Raw genomic sequence first — 18418 nt, 5'->3', positions numbered from 1 at the left:
GAATATATTTTAAAATGTAATTCATGTGATCAAAGCTGCATTTTCATCATCATTACTCCAGTCTTCAGTGTCATATGATCCTTCAGAAATCATTCTAATATGCTGATTTACTGCTCAACAAACATTTCTGATGTTCTGATGTTCAATGTTGAAAACAGTTGGGCTGCTTCCTACTTTTGTGGAAATCCTAATTTTTTGATGAATAGAAAGTTCAAAAGAACAGCATTTATCTGAGATAGAAAGATTCTGTAACATAAATGTATTTACTGTCACTTTTGATCAACTGAATGCATTCCTGCTAAATAAAATAAAATCTTACTGACCGCAAACATTTAAATGATTGTGTTTATTCACGATTTATTCAGTACTGTCACACTCAGGTCATCACTACACAACTCAAATGACTCAAATGAAGTTAGACCTGCTTCACAAACAAGAGAATGTGATAATAAAAAGCATGATCCTCTTCATCTCTGATGAAGACAGATTTTGAAGTTCACAACGTTTCTAGCTGTGCTTTATCACAGGTTCAGCGTGTTTGTTTGTGATGAAACGGTCTGGTTGGACATTACACCACTGATTGCATTTTTAAATGAATCTGTGCCGGCCGTGCAGCCTGTGGCTCATTCAGTGACTGAAACAAACACTTGAAACCCAATTATCGGCTGAGTAATTCCCATGCTCTCATGTCAGGCCCGAGCAAGAGCATTGTTTGATATGTGTGATGTCTATAACTCTGATGTAACTGCCGCTAACAATCTCGCTCTGGCTTTGATGAGGAAATACGTCTGGTAGTTTCTAATTAAAGCATTTCTGAGCTGTCTTTGGTCAGAACCGATCCTGCGGGCAGCGTTCAGTCGGCTCAGACTGCACCGCATTACACCAAGTCCAGCTCGCTTCAGTGAACTAAAGCTGTGTGAGCTGGGATGGGAAGTGTTGGAGTATTAACCTTCAGCCTCAGTCTCGCTAAAACACAAAGGTCCAATATTTGCCCAAAGAAGAACAGGATTCTTGTCTACGTGCACTGGCTGAACTCTGAGCCGACAAATATCATCTCTGAGCTGTTTTAAGACGCATTAAACAGAAATGATTATGGTTGCTTTTACTTTGACATCAAATGTCAGTAAATGCAAAAGAAAACATTACTTTTGTGTTTTTTCTTTGCTTATTGTCAAAGCATTTAATGTAGGCAACAAGCAATGCATATACACTATCTCTGTTCTTGTTGATCCTTTGGGTTTTTAAGTCACACAATGCAAACCACTGAGACAGTTAGCAATGCATTTTATACAGAAAACATTGTTTTCTGGTGGAAAACAAATGCTGGTTACCATGGTTTCCTATTTATTTCCACTGGGGGAAAATAAAGAGACAATTCTACAATAGTTGGATATTTTTATAACGATAAACATGCCTAACATTTGTGGGGGGTTTTGTGTGTCAAATGAAGCAAAAACAACAGCAACAACAACAAATCTGTCCACTAAATGAATAAAAGAAGCTAAAAGAAAACTGCTGTGAATACAAGCAACTCAGTGACAAGATGAAATGTGACCCTGGACCACAAATCCAGTCATAAGGGTCAATTTTTCGAAAACTGAGATTTATACATCAACTGAAAGCTGAATAATTAAGCTTTCCATTGATGTATGGTTTGTTAGGATAGGACAATATTTGGCCGAGATGCAACTATTTTGAGAAAATTACCTTTAAAGTTGTCCAAATGAAGTTCATAGCAATGCATATTACTAATCAAAAATTAAGTTTTGATATATTTACGATAGGAAGTTTACAAAATATCTTCATGGAACCTGATCTTTACTTAATATCCTAAAATTTTTTGGCATAAAAGAAAAATCAATAATTTTGACCCATACAATGTATTTTTGGCTATTGCTACAAATATACCCCAGCGACTTAAGACTGCTTTTGTGCTCCAGGGTCACAAATAGAAACCTGGGAAATCACTCATCTCAACATGTACGTCTGCAGCTGCATTATTTAGCAGATTTAATTGCAGATAAAATACATATCAATCATCAGCAGCACAGCTACAATGCAATGTATCATGTTGTTAATAGCAATAGAGAAAAATAAACACTATGTAGTGAAACTTGAAGTGGTCAGAGTACAGAATTGTAATATATTTCAGTGGAACAAAGTGCTTTTGTGACATTTTCTTCATCTCATACATTTACTTATTTATTCACAGCCAAGCAATGTCACTCTCAGCTACTCTTCACTCAGACATCTGATAAGCTAATAAGAAAAGGAAAACCTTATTTTTTGGTGTAAACCTTAAAGTTTCTTTTCTCTTTTGTTGATTTATACATTATTATTAAGTTATAAATTAAAAATTTGGGAAGATGGTCGATGCATTGCATTTCAAATTCACTTAAGCGAAACTCATAGCACTTGCAGAGATGAGCTTATGCAGCAGCATTTTTATTCAGCAGTGAACCAAACTGAAGACACTGGATCATGAGCAGCTCATGTGTAAATGAACACAGTGCCATGCTTCACTAAAATTCAGGAGCTGCTAGATCCAGATTCATGGTTGCTATAATGCTGAAAGCAGTTTCATTAACAACTGCTGAAGATTATGGGTTATGGAGTTATGTTTTTATGGCGTTATGTTTCTCAGACTGACCTGACGAGGGCGCTGTTGTGCACTTTGGGCAGTGTGATGGCGAGTTTGCCGCCCTCCTCTGGATCTTGTTTGTGAAGGGTCGGTTTGGTGGTGAACAGGTCCGGGGCGGTTCGGATGGAGACCTGCTGCTGCAGTCCGCCGGCGCTGTTCCCTCGGCTCATCAGCACAAAGGAGTAATCCGTGTCCGGCTGCAGGCGCGTGATCAGCTTCCTCTTCAGGTCGCCCTGCACCTCGACGCTCTGCTGGTTATACAGGATCTGACAGCAGGGGGCGCACAGGTTAACTGTCACACAATGACATTCATTTTACACTGCATTTCTATTTCACAACTGCTGCATCTCACCTTGAAAGGCACTTGGGACTTGTATGTTTCTGGCACCTCCCACGTGAGCAGGACAGAGGTCTTCATCACAGCTTTCACACCAAAGTTTTTTGTGAACTCTGCAGAGGTGGTGCGAATGAAAGAGTTACTGCATGTCACAGACGTATTTCCAGACCGGCTCAGTGATACACAGAGGAACTGCATCACTGTGTAACGAGACTGCACTGATTAACATGCTGCATATGATAACATCTCAAGACCTTCATCTCAAAACACATATGAAAATTCAAAGCCAATTATCTGCTCTCTGCATGTGGTTTATGCTGTAGGGAATTAGAGAAGTCAGAACGCAGAGAAATAATGGAGATGTCATCTCCGCAAACATATTTAAAGGGACTTTTCATCCAATATTTCATCACCCTTGTTGTTCCAAATAATGAATTTTGGGCTGATGCTTAATGGTCAAAGTAATGATTGCGATTATCGATTTCATTGTGTGTGTTGCTCATGTCACTTACAGTATAACATATACAGTATCACATATACATAATTTCGATTTTACCTGCAAACATGATTAAATAGACCCATATGTTTTTTTTTCTTTAATGCTGTGAAAACAATATTCTAAAAGTTGAAATATTTATCTTTATGTTTATCTGTAATATTGGCCCACTACGTTCAAACTGGAGCCAAGCAAGCCTGAATAAAAAATTTAATAAAATATTTGCATCAACTCTGTGTGAAAGGACCAATTATGTTCGGCATGATGTAAATGTTAAATAATAGTAAAACCAGAGCATTTTTTGGCCATTACGTATGTTAATCCTTGATTACCTAATGTCTTATTTGAATGGCAAATCTCAATGCTTATCTCAAATTATTGCAATTAGATCAAACAACTATGATCAGATGATTAATCAATAATCACAACAGGCCTAGTTCCAAACCTATGGAACACAGAAATAATTGTTAAGCAGAATATGAAATGAAAATAAAAGGGAGTGGATGCTGTTGAGCTCCAAACATAACACAAAGTTAGTCCATATGTTCCTTGGAAGACAGACAGAAAATCAGTTTGGGAACGACATAAGGGCGAACTAACTTCATCTTTCTAGCACAAGACAAGCTGTAAGTGACTGCAGTCCACAAACCGTACGTCTGCTTCCTCTCCAACCATCTGCTCTACTGAGTGTATTTTAATGCACACTTTACATCTATAATGTAACACATTTTCGATAGAAACTGAATTTTGGATGTAACTTCATGACCGCTGAACACACTGAATCACATCTTGTCCAAGATAACTGAAGATGTTGTCCTAACAGCTGTAACTATCCACAGCACCACGCGTCAGTGTCAGGTATTTTTCAGCTGCTTTACTGTATTTTTAATCACACTGCACTGGGAAGCTCCTCCCACTGTGAAATCTCACTGGATCAAATCATTAGCAAAGATAAACCACAGATGAGATCCCTAATGTCTTAATGTTTGGTTTCTAAGCAGCCATACGATTAAACAGAGATCAAATGGAGATGGTTTTTCCAAGTAAAATATTAATAATGTATTAGGCTTATGCTTTAAGTAACATTCGCAAAACAGACAGTTAAATCATTAATTGCAATTATTTGTTTGACAATTAATCAAAATCTCCTGCTTCTCAGAATTTTCAAAACTTCTTCATTGCTTGAAATAAACATTAACTGAAATAATATATATAATACTTGTAAAACTTATAAACTTGGAAAAACTGTTTGAGCTGAAGTTATGAAAACAAATAAAACTAAAAACTAAACTAAAACTTAATAAAAGCATTAAAAGCACTAAATGGCCAAACACTACAAAATTACTAAAAGTTTAACTAAAGTTAAAATGAAAACAGAAAATATGAAAATAAATCTAAATAAAATATATTTTAATACTATATCAATGATACTAAAATAGAAAAAAACTTTCTAGAGCTTTAGAAGAGATCCTAATATAATAAACCAATAAAATGACAAAAACACTTCAAAATTACTACAGGTTTAACTGAAGTTAAAATGAAAACAGAAAATATAAAATCAAATCAAATAAAACATATAAAAAACGATAGTATATCAATGATGCTAAAATAACACTGTATCCTCATATTTCACACATTTTGTTTCTCCAAATTAATTTAAGCACTAATATTTGAGACAAAGTTAAGTTTTAAAACATACATTAGCCCTCCATTAAATCTCCTGAGCTTTGCCTCTGAGCAATAAAGATTTTCTCTGGTAATTACGACTCTGAGATCAGTTTTGATTTGAATTCCAATTTGGCTTCTTTACAACTGGCTGATTTGTGACTGATTCATTAAAAAAACCTGCTCAGTAGACTAATTTGTGCCTAATTCAGACTATGTGCAATACATGTACCAAGTGAAGATGTCGCAATAAAAGATGTGTTTTCTTTCTCTCCACTCTCATCAAATTTGATTCAGACGGCACAATTCAATTCAAACCCACAGCTCAACTAAAAAATCATTTCGTTATGATGTTATAGATTCAATAATGGTCCAGCATCACTTCTGAATTGCAGTGCAAGAGTAGTTTAGTGCGGTTTCATCAGCATTGATGGATGAATACAGATGCTAAAGAAGTCCTTCAGAGCTCTTTAAAAACTCACCGGGCATGGAGGTAGACATGGTTCTGCTCTGAATGCTGGGGCTGATCGGACCCCCTCCTTTAGCCGTGAACGCCCTCACCCTGATGTCATAGGTGGTGTCAGGCTGCAGACCCTGGATGGTCATCTGCGTCTCGGCAGTGCCGTTGGTCTGGTTCTGATGGCTGTTGATGTCACGGTACACCACCACGTAGCGTACGATCTTCCCGTTCCTCTCGGGCAGAAGCGGGGGGTCCCAGGCCAGTTTGGTGGTGGTGGTCGTCAGGCCCACCACTCTGAGGTTTTGTGGGTAACTGCTGGGCACATCTTCCGGGGTGCTGATCTCTTTGCTGTACTCCTCTCCGTTTCCTGCGCGGTTCTTGGCGCAGAGCTTGAAGATGTAGGTGGCGCCCTTGTGCAGGCCGGTGACGGTGAAGTGGTCGTCGGTGCGTCTGAAGTCACGGGTGGTGTAGGTCTCCTCCTCTTCACGCTTGTAGCGCAGTCTGTAGCCCATCAGTTCGCCCACCATCTCTTTTGGGGGCTGCCACTGGATCAGAGCTGTGTTCCCGATGGTGGTGCTAATGATCATGGTGGGCTTGCCGGGAACTACCAGTGACAGAGAAGGGAGAATATTTGTTATTTTGCAGTCATGGCTAATAGTGAAATAAATGAATAGTTCATCCAAAAACATCCAAACAGTTTCTGGACCAGCAAACGTTTGGTTACACACATTCTTCAAAATATCTTCCGCAGAAGAAAGAAATTCATACACATTTGGAGCAAATTTGAATGAATTTTAATTTTTGGGTGAACCATCCCTTTACACAGTTTGATTTCAGTAACTGTGGTATTTTGGTGTAGGGCTCACCAATGAAATAAATTGATATTGCAAAATGGCTGTGATTTAATTAGATAAATGCTTGCATTGCATCAGTTTTATAGTGAAGCAGCACTGTGTTCATTTACATGCATTCAGCTCATGATGTGCTGTTTCAGCATCTCAAAATGGTTTTGTTCATTTATTGTGAATCAAGCTGCTCTGAAACAGCATATCATGAGCTGAATGCATGTGAATGATGAAGTGCTGCACTTGGCTCTGAAACCAGCAGTGCATGTATTTATTAATAGGCAAACCACCAAGGTTTGATGGTTTAACATTTGAAAATAACATTAGATTAGTCCTGTAACTTTACAGCTGTAATATTTTTAGAATTTATTAAATATTTATTATAATTTGTTTTCAAAAATTGTCTTATTGCAATATATTAAAGCAATAATCCCAGAGAAGCCGTGGTTTACAGTGAATTTATAACAGCTAAGGGGCGTTGTTAGGCACGACTCAAAGCGGTTTCACAAAATAAAACAGAGCAAACAAGTGTAATGATATTAATAAAAACAGTATTCTTCCACCAAACAATGAAGTTCCTCAGAAACAGTTGTGGTTGGAACCTATGGTTGGAACAAAGTGTTTGCCAAGCAACACACAAAGTAAACAAAGGTGTAGGTTTGTAGTGTAATTTACAATGGCTTCGAATGCGGCTCAACCAATCAGAATCAAGGACCGGAACTATCCGCTTTATACTTCTTATTTTAACATTTTGGCGTAATAATGATCATGGTAAAATCATTTATATTCTATTCTATTCTATTAGACAGTGGGGAGTTGACCTATGAAATCTCAAATGCAAAGTGTTTTTTTTTAAATTCACTTATTCATTATTTTTTTTCCCAAATCGTTCAATATTTAAAGGATGTGCACACTCAAAACAGTCTTAAGAGTAAAAAGTAATTTTTTCCCAATTTTGTGTTCACTCTAGTTCATTTTGTAAGGAACTAAATAGATACATTCTCTCCTATCCTAGAAAAAGAATTAATTCTATTTCATTTAAAATAACTCAGCCAGACTGTTCAGATGACAGAATTGGTATAGAGCTACAAATAAAGCTACATCATAACTACAGTTTAACTTTTTACCTCTAAATGCACTAAACTCTAAACGTTCACTGAACCCTTAAACACACAAACTCACCGGCCCCTGTTGTGGTCACCACTTTGGCTTTGCTGCGTGCTCCATCTCCCTTAGTGGTGTACGCCGCCACAGTCACTGAATATGTGGTTTCAGGCACCAGGCCGTTGATTATGGCCTCCTGAGAGAGAGAGAGAGAGACAGGTCAAACAATGGCAGGCAGAGACATGCCGTGCCGTTGCTCCTTTTTCATCGTTCAGTGCGCTGTCACAGTTGTGACATGTCTGTTTAATATTGTTGAAGTTCATTTCAAGGTTTTCATTAAACTTTAAGCATTCAGTCAGGACATGAAGCTTTGTCTCAATTTCCAGTCTGTACCTGGTCAAGGTGCTTCTCACTTTCCTATCAGTCACATCAAATCTTTTAGAGCCAGACAATGTTGAGTTTTATTTCATCTGAGGTGTAAATGATTATATAATCCTGTTTTCTTGTGGTCAATAAGTAGTAAGATGCTTTCAGAATTTAACAGCTCGTTTTGTGTCTTTATAATTCAAGGATAAGTTCTCCACACTCGTTCTGCATGCAAAGTTTCAAGAACTGATTTAAGTTTCAAGAGCTGATTTAATTTAGAATCAATGCAGGATTTTTGAAGCATAAAAGGCTCTTCTGTATTTTCTTTGAGTTCATTCACTGCAGGGCTGAAGAAATCTGTGGAATTTTTACAGCATGATGAATGTGTGATATGGTTGGTGCCTAATGTGAATTTGTTTTTATTCCCAGAGAACTTCATCATTTTCCGAAGGTCATAATTCTAGTTTTATTCGTTCCACAACCAGGTCTGCCAGTTCGCCAGTGCTGCTCTTGTAGATCTAGTTTCCTCTGAGAGATTTGAGCTGGTACATTTGATAAAACAAACACAGAAAAAACCATCAGAGCATCCAAAGATAGTCATCTCAAGCAAAATACTGCAAGAATGAGGAAAAACTGATGCGGGGGTTTTGTTTCAGTGTGTGGGGAGGCTGTTTGTGTCTGGAAGAACGGCAGGAGGCCGCGAATATCTGCCAAAACCCTTCTGAAGTTTCCTCCTATTGAATATAGACGTGTGACATATTGCAGTCTGCATTTTCAGGGGGAACTTTAGCATCACAAAAAGGCTGGAGATCTGGAACAAGTGAAAAATGTTAGAAAATGAAGGAATGAAAAATAGCAAACATGCTCAGATGTTTGTAGAACACAAATCCTCCAAACCAACACCTGTTCATGCTCACGCACTGTACAGATGTCTTTGAAATTGAGAAATGCTCAAAGATTGAATAAATTTCTCGTGCACATGCTGTTCATAAACTATAACTTATCGTAAACATGGTGAAAAAAGCAAACCAACAGACACAACACAGTCATTCTTGCTCTTACTCTAAACTTAATGCAACCTTAAACGCATTATGAAATCAAAACTGATTCTATTTTTAATACACTGAAAAAAAATTGTAGTGGGATTTAGTTTGAAACAATTTTCACTTAAAAATAGCAAATAAATTTCACAAATAATTACAAAGAAATGGCAGGTAATTCCCACTTTTCATGATATTATCCATTTCCGATGGATAAAATCACATCCTATCCATTTTCTCTCGTGGAAATGCATCATCTTGTAGAAGTAAAATAGGTTGCAAACAGAAATTATAATTTCATAGCTAGCCCACAATTCCAGACTCTCTCTCATAGGAGATCAGAGGAAATGTGAACACATGAATCATCTAACGCTTTTAAATGCTAGTTAGAAGCAAAAGCGTGGCAGCGGTCCCTCTCTCAAAAAGTGCATTTGCTTTTTGCTTTATTCCTAGTTTTGAATAGTCTGTCTTATCTCTGGCATGTGTTTGGGGGGTAGTCATTGAGTCCTGAAAAGTGGGAAGACTTCAACTTTTCACATTAAGGCATGATGGATACGCTGCCTGTGGCAACACAGAGTTTACCAGAGCCGACCACCGTTGAGAGAGACGCCTCTTTATCTGTTTAGAGTGATATCACTGTCACGACTCATTTATAAAGAAGAAAAGGCAACAGAGAGAGAGATGGAGGGACAGCTCTGGCTGCACATGCAGACACAGACAGACCCGTATACAGACAGAGAGCTTTAACAGTGCAGAGCTACACATGACAGCTCAACATCAGCCTCTATAAATATATAGGGCACAGGAAGAGAGATGCAGGCTGCCAGCATCACAAGAGTCACAAGCCTTCTGAAAGAATGACGTTTAAATACTTCACCAGTGAGAATTGTCATGAGAATGTTTTAGTCTGTGCAATGTTTTAGAGCACATTATCTTTAATGAACTGTTCAAAAGACACACAAATCAAGCAATTACTTTTTTGACAAAGCTTTGTAGTAATAAATGGTAATGGCAAAACATTCAAATATGTAAAATGCTATTGTTTTGTGTTGTATATTTGTTTAGCATACCGGCTACATGGCACTTTCTCAAACTAAAATGAAATAAAACTTCATTAAAAATACTTAAAACCTCATTTTGAGCCATGCTAATCGTTATGCAGAACTATTAACACACTAGGGCTGGGTGTTACTATTTGATCAATATAGATTCAATTGGAAATATATTTTAGGTAAGTCAATTTTTCTTTAGGAATTTTAAATTCTTAGAGAACAAAGCCAAAATTCTATTGTAATTTATTTTTCAGATATAATAATCAGCACTCAAACAAACAAACAAACAAAAAAGGGTTTTTATGAACACTTAAATTACACATAAGGCAGTTTTTATATCAACTTCAATCTTGGGATTTAAGAATCAATATCGGTTTGGTAAAACAAAAATCTGTTAAAATTGCAACAAAATATATGGTAAGTTTTCTTCTCCCTTTTGAAAGCTGATAAATCTATTGCAATATCAAAGAAGAAAGCGCACCAAATCAAAGGTGTGAAAAATGAAAACGATAGCAAAACTGCTGTATTGCTTTTATACAGTAGTTTATTAAAAAATAAACATGTTCAATCCTTACTAAGTTTTTGAACAAATTGGTTAAATGAATGATTCATTTAACTCACTTTTTGCCATCTACTGTTGCAACAATGCAACCTTCAAAAAGAGAACGAAAAACATCCTCTGAAATAATAGACAGATTGGCAGTATGGATTCAGTACAACTGTTACACAAACACAATTATATGGTTAGTTGCATTTTATAATGTGCATTCAGAATTATTTTCCCCTGCACTCCGTGACCCTATCAAAACAGACCAGGGACTCATTTTTGGGTCACGGCCCACCAGTTATTAATCTAAAGGTAAAATCAACAGCTTCATTCAATGGAAAAACAAAGCTCCCGGTGGACAAGAGATTGAGAGAGAGAGTTAAACAGACAGCAGCGATGCATTTGAGTTGTGTAGTATAAATACTGCATCTTCAGGGTGCAGGCACTTATCTTCAGAGAGATGAGGGAAGATAAATCTAAACGATTTTAGTGACAAATCCATTTGTGTGAAATTTCATAAAGATGTTAATTCATTCCCCAATGGCAGAACACCAATTCACAAAACCATAGCTGAAAGCACTTGAACAGACAGAGAGAGAGAATGAAAGAGCTGTGAGTCTCCCGTCTACAATCACAACACACGCAGTATTTCATGAGACAGATGGAGGCGTATTCCTGCCGTATGCCCACATCCCACAACACACTGCAGCCACTCACGCAGTCCATGGAGTCCTGCTGACGCACACACACACACTTCATTTTGTGCGGTTGGAAGATACTGCAGCTTGTTCTAGTCAAGAACCACCTATTTAGACAACAAAGTGTCATCAGATGGACATGTAGAGTGAGCAGCCATTGCTTAGAGGTGGGTAAATCTGAAATCAATGCTCATTGTTATTCCACTGTGTCAATGACAGAGCAGTGGGAAAAGTGTGCTTCTGCTCATATAAAAGTAACAAGTAGTTATTAAATCCCCCCCCCCCCCAATTAATTTTTGAAAGAAATCTATACTTTTATTAAGCAAAGATGTATTAAAATGATCAAAAGTGACAGTAAAGTGACATTTGTCTAATCAATGCTGTTCTTTTGCATTAAAGTAAAGCCTGCAAAGCCATCATTGTACCATGTACAGTAAATGGTTTTATGTGTGTTCATGTGATGAACAGAAAGAGTGAAATTGGGTAGTAAATAGGGTAAATGGATGTATAGATTGTAACACACACACACAAACACACACATACTCGTGCTGTAGCTGATGATTTAGTCCTCTGTCAGTAAGAAGAGATTAAGTTTCACCTTCAGAGGTTAGAGGATCTCTGCTTATTCAGCACCTCGCACAGGGATTACATTTTCCCCCTTATTCCCCTCATACACACACACACACACAGCTCAAAGAACCTGCCGTCTGCCAGTCAAAGCTTCACTTCCTGCACACGTCTGAGGGCAGCAGGGTGATTTCTCCTCTTAATATGGCAGCTGCATATTCAGTCAACGCTTTGTCTTCCCCCAGATGCACATGAAGCGCTGCCATCTCACCGCTGATGGAGGGATTTATATTCCGCTCCATAACCTTGCTGACTAACAGCAAATAAAATACATGGCACCTTCAGACCCTTCGGAAACGCTTTAATCATAAAACAGCGAATATAAACACAGCGAGAGATGAGAAAGCTAAAGCAAGACAAAAGAAGTGGTTCAACGATGAAACAAACTGCTCATCAAACACAAACGTGAGTCTCCAGCTCTGCACTGCATTTTATAGTCTCACAGAGACAGACTTTGGACTGGTAATGAATGATGTCCACTATTCATTACCTATGAGAGCTGTAGATTTTAGGTGACATATTTCAAAGACTGCACACCATAAACTTTGCAAATTAGTCTGCAGTGACTATTTTTTCCTCATTATACAACCTCTGGACCTTTGGAGCTCTGAGACTGACAAATAACGTCTGAGTGCTTCATGTCTCCTGTATTTGTGTCCTGTCTGAGTCTCTATAAACCCTAGAAGTGAGTGTGCGTGCGTGTCGGCATGAATGCGTTTGTGATTTCATACCTGTGTTAAACTGTGGATGAACTTCTACGCTTGAACCTGCTCGTCTGTGAACTGCATGTAGCTGTCCATCAGGCTCATCTGTAGCACATGTGCATCTGTATGTCTATACTGTAGAGGCTCATGCAGTCTTTCCTGTCTCCACTGTGTCTGTAATGTGTTTCAGCCTCACAAACGTCTGATCACACAGAGAAGATGTGCTTTGGTTCTTCAGTACTCTTTTAGTGGGAATGTCTGAACTAAGAGTATCTCAGAAACAGCACAGGAGCCGCTTTGATACAGATGCAGTGTGTAATTTACCTGCTGTGAGAGGAGAAACTGCTGAGATACATATGACAGTTTGTTGCTTCTTAAAATTGTTTCAGGCACTGTCCATGTTTGAAACAGAGAACAAACTAAGGCTTGCAACTTTTTTCTTTTCAACAAAGATTAAATTTTATATAAAAAATACACCAGCATCAGTAACAGGGTTGCAAATCAGTGTTATTGTAGTAATACTTGTATAGACCAATTTCGTGTAGCCGTCACAGTTACTTCACTCGCAGCTGCATGGCATTGTGGTGGCGGTAACAAGTGGAGTGAAACGGGAAAAATCCACAGAATAAGAGATAAAATGTATTGTTGTGCCTTTGGATGTCATATTCGGAATGCAAATCATTTTTTATAGAATACTGTTGTCAAAAACGGCATTTGAAGCTAAACGTAGACGTTTAAACGGACAGACTAATGAATGAAACCTGCTATGATTACTCTACTTTTAAAGCATAAATTTGATTTAGACAGTTGGTCTACATAATACTCACAAATGCAGCTCATAGGGAACATATTACATTTGCCCTACAGTTACAGCATGAAATACTATTTAAACCTATAACATTTTACATTTATCGTTACCTATTTTGTCACAATTCTTTTTTGAGACTTTTTTTTCTCGCAAATGCAACTTTATAATACCATAAGGTAAACTCATATTACGATTAATCCAAGTAAACACCACATTTACCGGTGAACCTTTAATGATGCATAGTGCTTAAAGCCACGTTAAAATTAAATGTTTACGGCCACATGAAGCTGTAACAAAGCATATAGATTGAGGATTTCCTAGAAGCAAGGATAAAATAACATTTTGTGTAACCACCCTAACAAAATTATAGCTGAAATGTGGTACTTTGTTCACTAAAATAAACTTAATCTTAACATATCCAAAAACTCGCTCACTCTTCTGTTATTTAATAGATTGAATGAACTAGAATTTTATTGAGTAGTACGTGGGGATAAGTTTTAATTAAAATATTCATATTAATCAAGGATTTATTGACTTTTAATGCACCTTATTTAAAAATGTACAGGAATACGTCGTTTCAAATGTCCTTTAGTTAAGATTATTTCATTTATTCACTATACTATTTATTACTAATGTCTCATTTCAGTTTTAGTTTGGCTCTAGTTTTGTATTTATTCCAGTTTATATGAAAAGGTTAATGTAGCGTGGATTAAAATTCATATACAGTGTAAATCCTTTTCACTGAACGTTAAAAATAAGCTTGAGACAGTTGTCGGGAGCGCGGTGGTGGTGACGTTGAAGACGAGCGACCGTGGTGCTGCAGTTCGTTTATAGCCTAAGTTTAGGGCTGTATCCGAAATCGCCCCCTATACCCTCATTCACTATTCCCTACATTAGTCCACTCATACAGTTCACTTGAAGGAGTGAATGAAAACGAGTGAGTGAATTCGGACACTGAGTGCACCGGAAGGACTGCCGTTTTTGCATATTATGTATATTACATTATGTATAAACCCTAATAGTCAATTTACAACTAATTTTGTAACTTTGTTGCATTATGCTGTATTACGCAGTGGACGAGCGCTTCTAAAATCAATGAATGGATGATTCTGCTGCGGGCGCCATCTTCTGGTGAGATGCGTGACTCTCACAGTGCATTCTGGGGATTCTCTTGCCGTTGAGTGTACATCAGTTGTACACTCGTTTTTGCGGTGCATTGTGGGATTGAATGAGTGCACTCACGAACATCTACTATGGTTTCGAACACCACTTAAAATGGCTGTCCCCTCAAATAGTGCACTATAGGGGGCGATTTCGGATACAGCCTAGCTTTTTAGTTCTGGCGCTTTTATTTAGGCTTTAAAATTCGTCAAAGTTATATTATTTTGTGAAGATTATCTCGATGGACAAAACTTGTAAGTTTCATGAATTATGATTGAACACAGAGCTTATTTTTTTGCGATTATCCAAAAGCCTATGGAAAAATACTATTGGCTTTTTGTGGAGGAAACCAGTTTCATGCTAATAGCCGATCCGTGTACAAAGTGACGCCATAGTTCCTCCACTCTATTATAGTATTTATTTATATTTTAAAATAGCTCTTTAATTTTAAGGTTTTAATTTTGTTTTCCGTATTTGTCTTTTTTGTTTATAGCTTGAATTAATTTGTATACATTTTAATTTCAGAAATTTCAGTACTTCAGTTTAGACTTGTTTATATCAAGTAGGTGCCAATGCAACATTGTTAATTTTTATCCAGTATTTAAATTTAATTTTATTTTAGCTTTATTTAAATGACCTATTTTTAGTAAACAATAACTACGCTTTATACCCTAAATCAGCCTTATAATTTTTGCATAAATGGAAGACAATACTGTAAATAATGTAAGGTTATGAATTTAGAAATTAGGTTTCTATTGTAGAAACCAACTTTTCGACAACAAAATCTAATGTTGAATGGCTCAGACTGACGAATGCAGTCAAAAAAATTAAAAATGGTAAAAACAATTAAATAAAATGATATTTATATTCAAAGAGTGATGTCACTTCTCATGTATCACACTTTAATATAATACTACAAATGTAGTTTTTTTGTAGAGAGAATCGGACATTGAGTTCTTTGAAACAATCTTCTTCTCCAGGGTGATAACATATTAGATTATACAAAAGAAAATGCGATTTGTGCCTCTAATGGTTTTACAAATGTCATGAGACACCAAAGTGTATCATATTCATGTAAAGTGCCTTCAGCTGCCACAGATCTGGAGTTTGAGTGCTTTTTCTCTCTCTTGTGATGAAGATGAGCAGTAATTTGGCTTTGACACTGATGCCTCTTCACAATAAGAGCCAAGAGAACCAAGTAATGTCATATCAGACATTCCTCATAGTGGACAAGATGCTACATGACTGCCTTTCAGGCTTGGGCATATATGAGGAAAATTAGGAAATATGACGCCACGCCAACTATTTGTGCTGTTAAATTGTTATATCAGTCAGCACACATTGAGGGTCATTTTCTGTTTGAGTCTCAGCCTTCATTTTGAGCTGATAAAAGCTTCCATTAGCATGACCTGATGCCAGCGCTCTCTCGCTCTCTCATATTTCATCACAGTTGGATTCCCAGGAGCCGGTTTGCTCAGACTAATGCCAAACACGCACCACGAGGCAGCAGGTCGGCACCCTCAGCACATACAAAGTCTCCGTTTCTCGTTTTCTGTTGCACATCTTTCAACTTTCAAAAAAAAAAAAGGGGAAGTCGTGGCCTAATGTTTAGAGAGTCAGACATGTAACCCAAAGGTACTACTGTCTCAGGTCTGGCAGGAATTGTAGGTGGGGGGAGTGAATGTACAGCGCTCTCTTCCATCTTTAATACCATGACTGAGGTGCCCTTGAGCAAGGCACCGAACCCCCAACTGCTCCCCGGGCAGCGCAACATAAATGGCTGCCCACTGCTCCGGGTGTGTGTTCACTGCTGTGTGGGTGCACTTAGGATGGGTTAAATACAGAGCACTAATTCTGAGTATGGGTCACCATACTTGGCCACATGTCACGTCACTTTTTCACTTTCAACCAATAACTATGGAAGCCTGTTTCTGCCATGGAAAAAAATAAAAATGTAATTGTGACTATTTATCTCACAATTCAGAACTTTTTTCTCAGAATTGCAAAAAATGTTCACAATTCTGAGTTTGCATCTTATAATAACGCAATAAGCCCCGAGAAGCCGTGGTTTACAGTGAATTTTTAACAGCTAAGGGGCATTGTTTGGCAAGACACAAAGCGGAGTGCCTAAAACCCCCTTAGCTTTTTTGAATTCACTGTAAACCATGGCTTCATGGAGCTTATTGCTTTTATAAAATGGTTATTCCATATACGTTGTAAGGTTTCACAAAATAAAACAGAGCAAATAAAATGTAATGATATTAATAAAAACATTATTCTTTCGCCAAACAGTTCGTCAGAAACGGTTGTGGTTCCAACCATAGATATGTATACATAGATGCCTCATTAGCGACTGTTTCTATGGGCCTCTATACGTAAGCCATCTGCCATATTGTAATGGTCAACTTGATGTCATTCACCATAGTATTCACTGAATGTTCGAAAGATGCCACAATCCTGCACAGAACGGCTCAACGGCTCTGTGCGAACCTACAGTATGGTGAATGACGTCAAGTTGACCGTTCCAAGATGGCAGACGCATCTACGTGCTTGAAGCGGTCAAATGGGGCGTCTATACATGTCTTAGGTTCCAACAAAGTGGTTGCCGAGCATGTTTGTAGCGTAATTTACAACAGCTTCGAACTTGGCTCAATCAATCAGAATCAAGGACGGAGAATTTTTTTTTTTTTTTTATAATTCTGTTTATTTTTTCCTCTCTGAATTTTAAGTTTAAATCTGACAATTATGAAAAACAATTCCCGCCAAAAAATACAAAACAAAAAGGTATGCTTAGGTAAATGCCTGCTACAGGTCTCAAAATAGTTGGGACGGGGGCATGTTTACCATGGTGTTGTCACACTTCACCAGGGAGCACGGAACGAGGAATGCACACGAAACTTTAATAGTCCAATAGGAAAACACAAAGAACAGGGAGCACGGGCAAGGAGGACATTCAAGAACCGACAAACACTAACTGAAAGGACTGGGGCTTATAAACACAGGGTAATCAGGGAGGAAGACGAGACACACCTGGAATCAAATTAACAATCAACATGAGGGAGAAACTTGGTCACAGGGAAAACATGGGAGCAAAACACACAAAACAATCCACATGTCGCTGACATATAGGGCTCTGGCGACCGAGGCGGAGGCCCGGAGATCCGCGGCGGAGCCGGAACGACTGAGGACCCAGGTGGAGCTGAAGGGAGGAAGGAGACCAATGGAGCCGGTGGGACAGAGCGAAGAGGTGCAGCCAGAGGAGAGGAGTCCTGAGGCGATGGCGGGTCGACGCCTGACCAAGGCGGAGCCGGAGGGACGAGGGAGCCCGGTGGAGCCGAGGAGCTAGGAGCCGAGGTGGAGGAGCCACTGGGTCTACGAGCCTCGGAGGAGTCCGGGCCTCGGAGGCTGGAGGCGGAGGTGAGGGATACTCCAGCGACGCTGGAGGATGGCAGACCCACGGGGCTCGCACCGTACAGATAGGGGGCTGAGGGCGAGCGGGGGGGCTGCCAGACGACAGCGGTGGAGGAGGCAGGAGCGGGTGGGAGGACGGGCATTTTCGAGGAGCGGGCACTGGGGGGAACATTCGAGGAGCAGGCACTGGAGGATCTGACGCCCCCTATCTGTCCAGCAGTCCCAGATCTCTCATCAGCTCACCCTCAGCCACGGTGCAGGTGGCGGAGCTCCACTCCGCGCTCACACCATTCACGGCTTGCTCCCTCGTGATGGGCACTGTCGCCGGCTCTCGCACCTGGTCTGACGGGCTGGGCTCAACTTCCGGGGCGATCTCCGTCATCGGTGGGCTCGGGCTGGTGCTCCGCACCGCGGCGAGATGGTGGGCTGGGCTCTGGGTCTGGAGTGGATCTGGCG

General features: G+C 38.9%; 1 protein-coding gene across 1 annotated transcript in view; it reads right to left on the bottom strand.

Annotated features, from left to right (window-relative positions):
* Positions 1-18418, bottom strand: part of LOC306878787 (receptor-type tyrosine-protein phosphatase F-like) — a 188183-nt gene that overhangs the window by 36768 nt on the left and 132997 nt on the right. The window contains exons 14-17 of the mRNA XM_079431314.1: positions 7627-7744; positions 5622-6203; positions 2994-3091; positions 2651-2907 (exon numbers count right to left, since the gene is read on the bottom strand). Of these exons, the coding sequence (XP_079287440.1) occupies positions 2651-2907; positions 2994-3091; positions 5622-6203; positions 7627-7744 (1055 nt within the window). The remainder of the gene's footprint in view (positions 1-2650; positions 2908-2993; positions 3092-5621; positions 6204-7626; positions 7745-18418) is intronic.

The sequence above is a fragment of the Barbus barbus genome (assembly GCF_936440315.1).
Source record: "Barbus barbus genome assembly, chromosome: 13".
Taxonomy (NCBI): Eukaryota; Metazoa; Chordata; class Actinopteri; order Cypriniformes; family Cyprinidae; genus Barbus; species Barbus barbus.
Note: the sequence above shows the minus strand (reverse complement) of the source record. Positions and strands in the feature narration are given on the sequence as shown.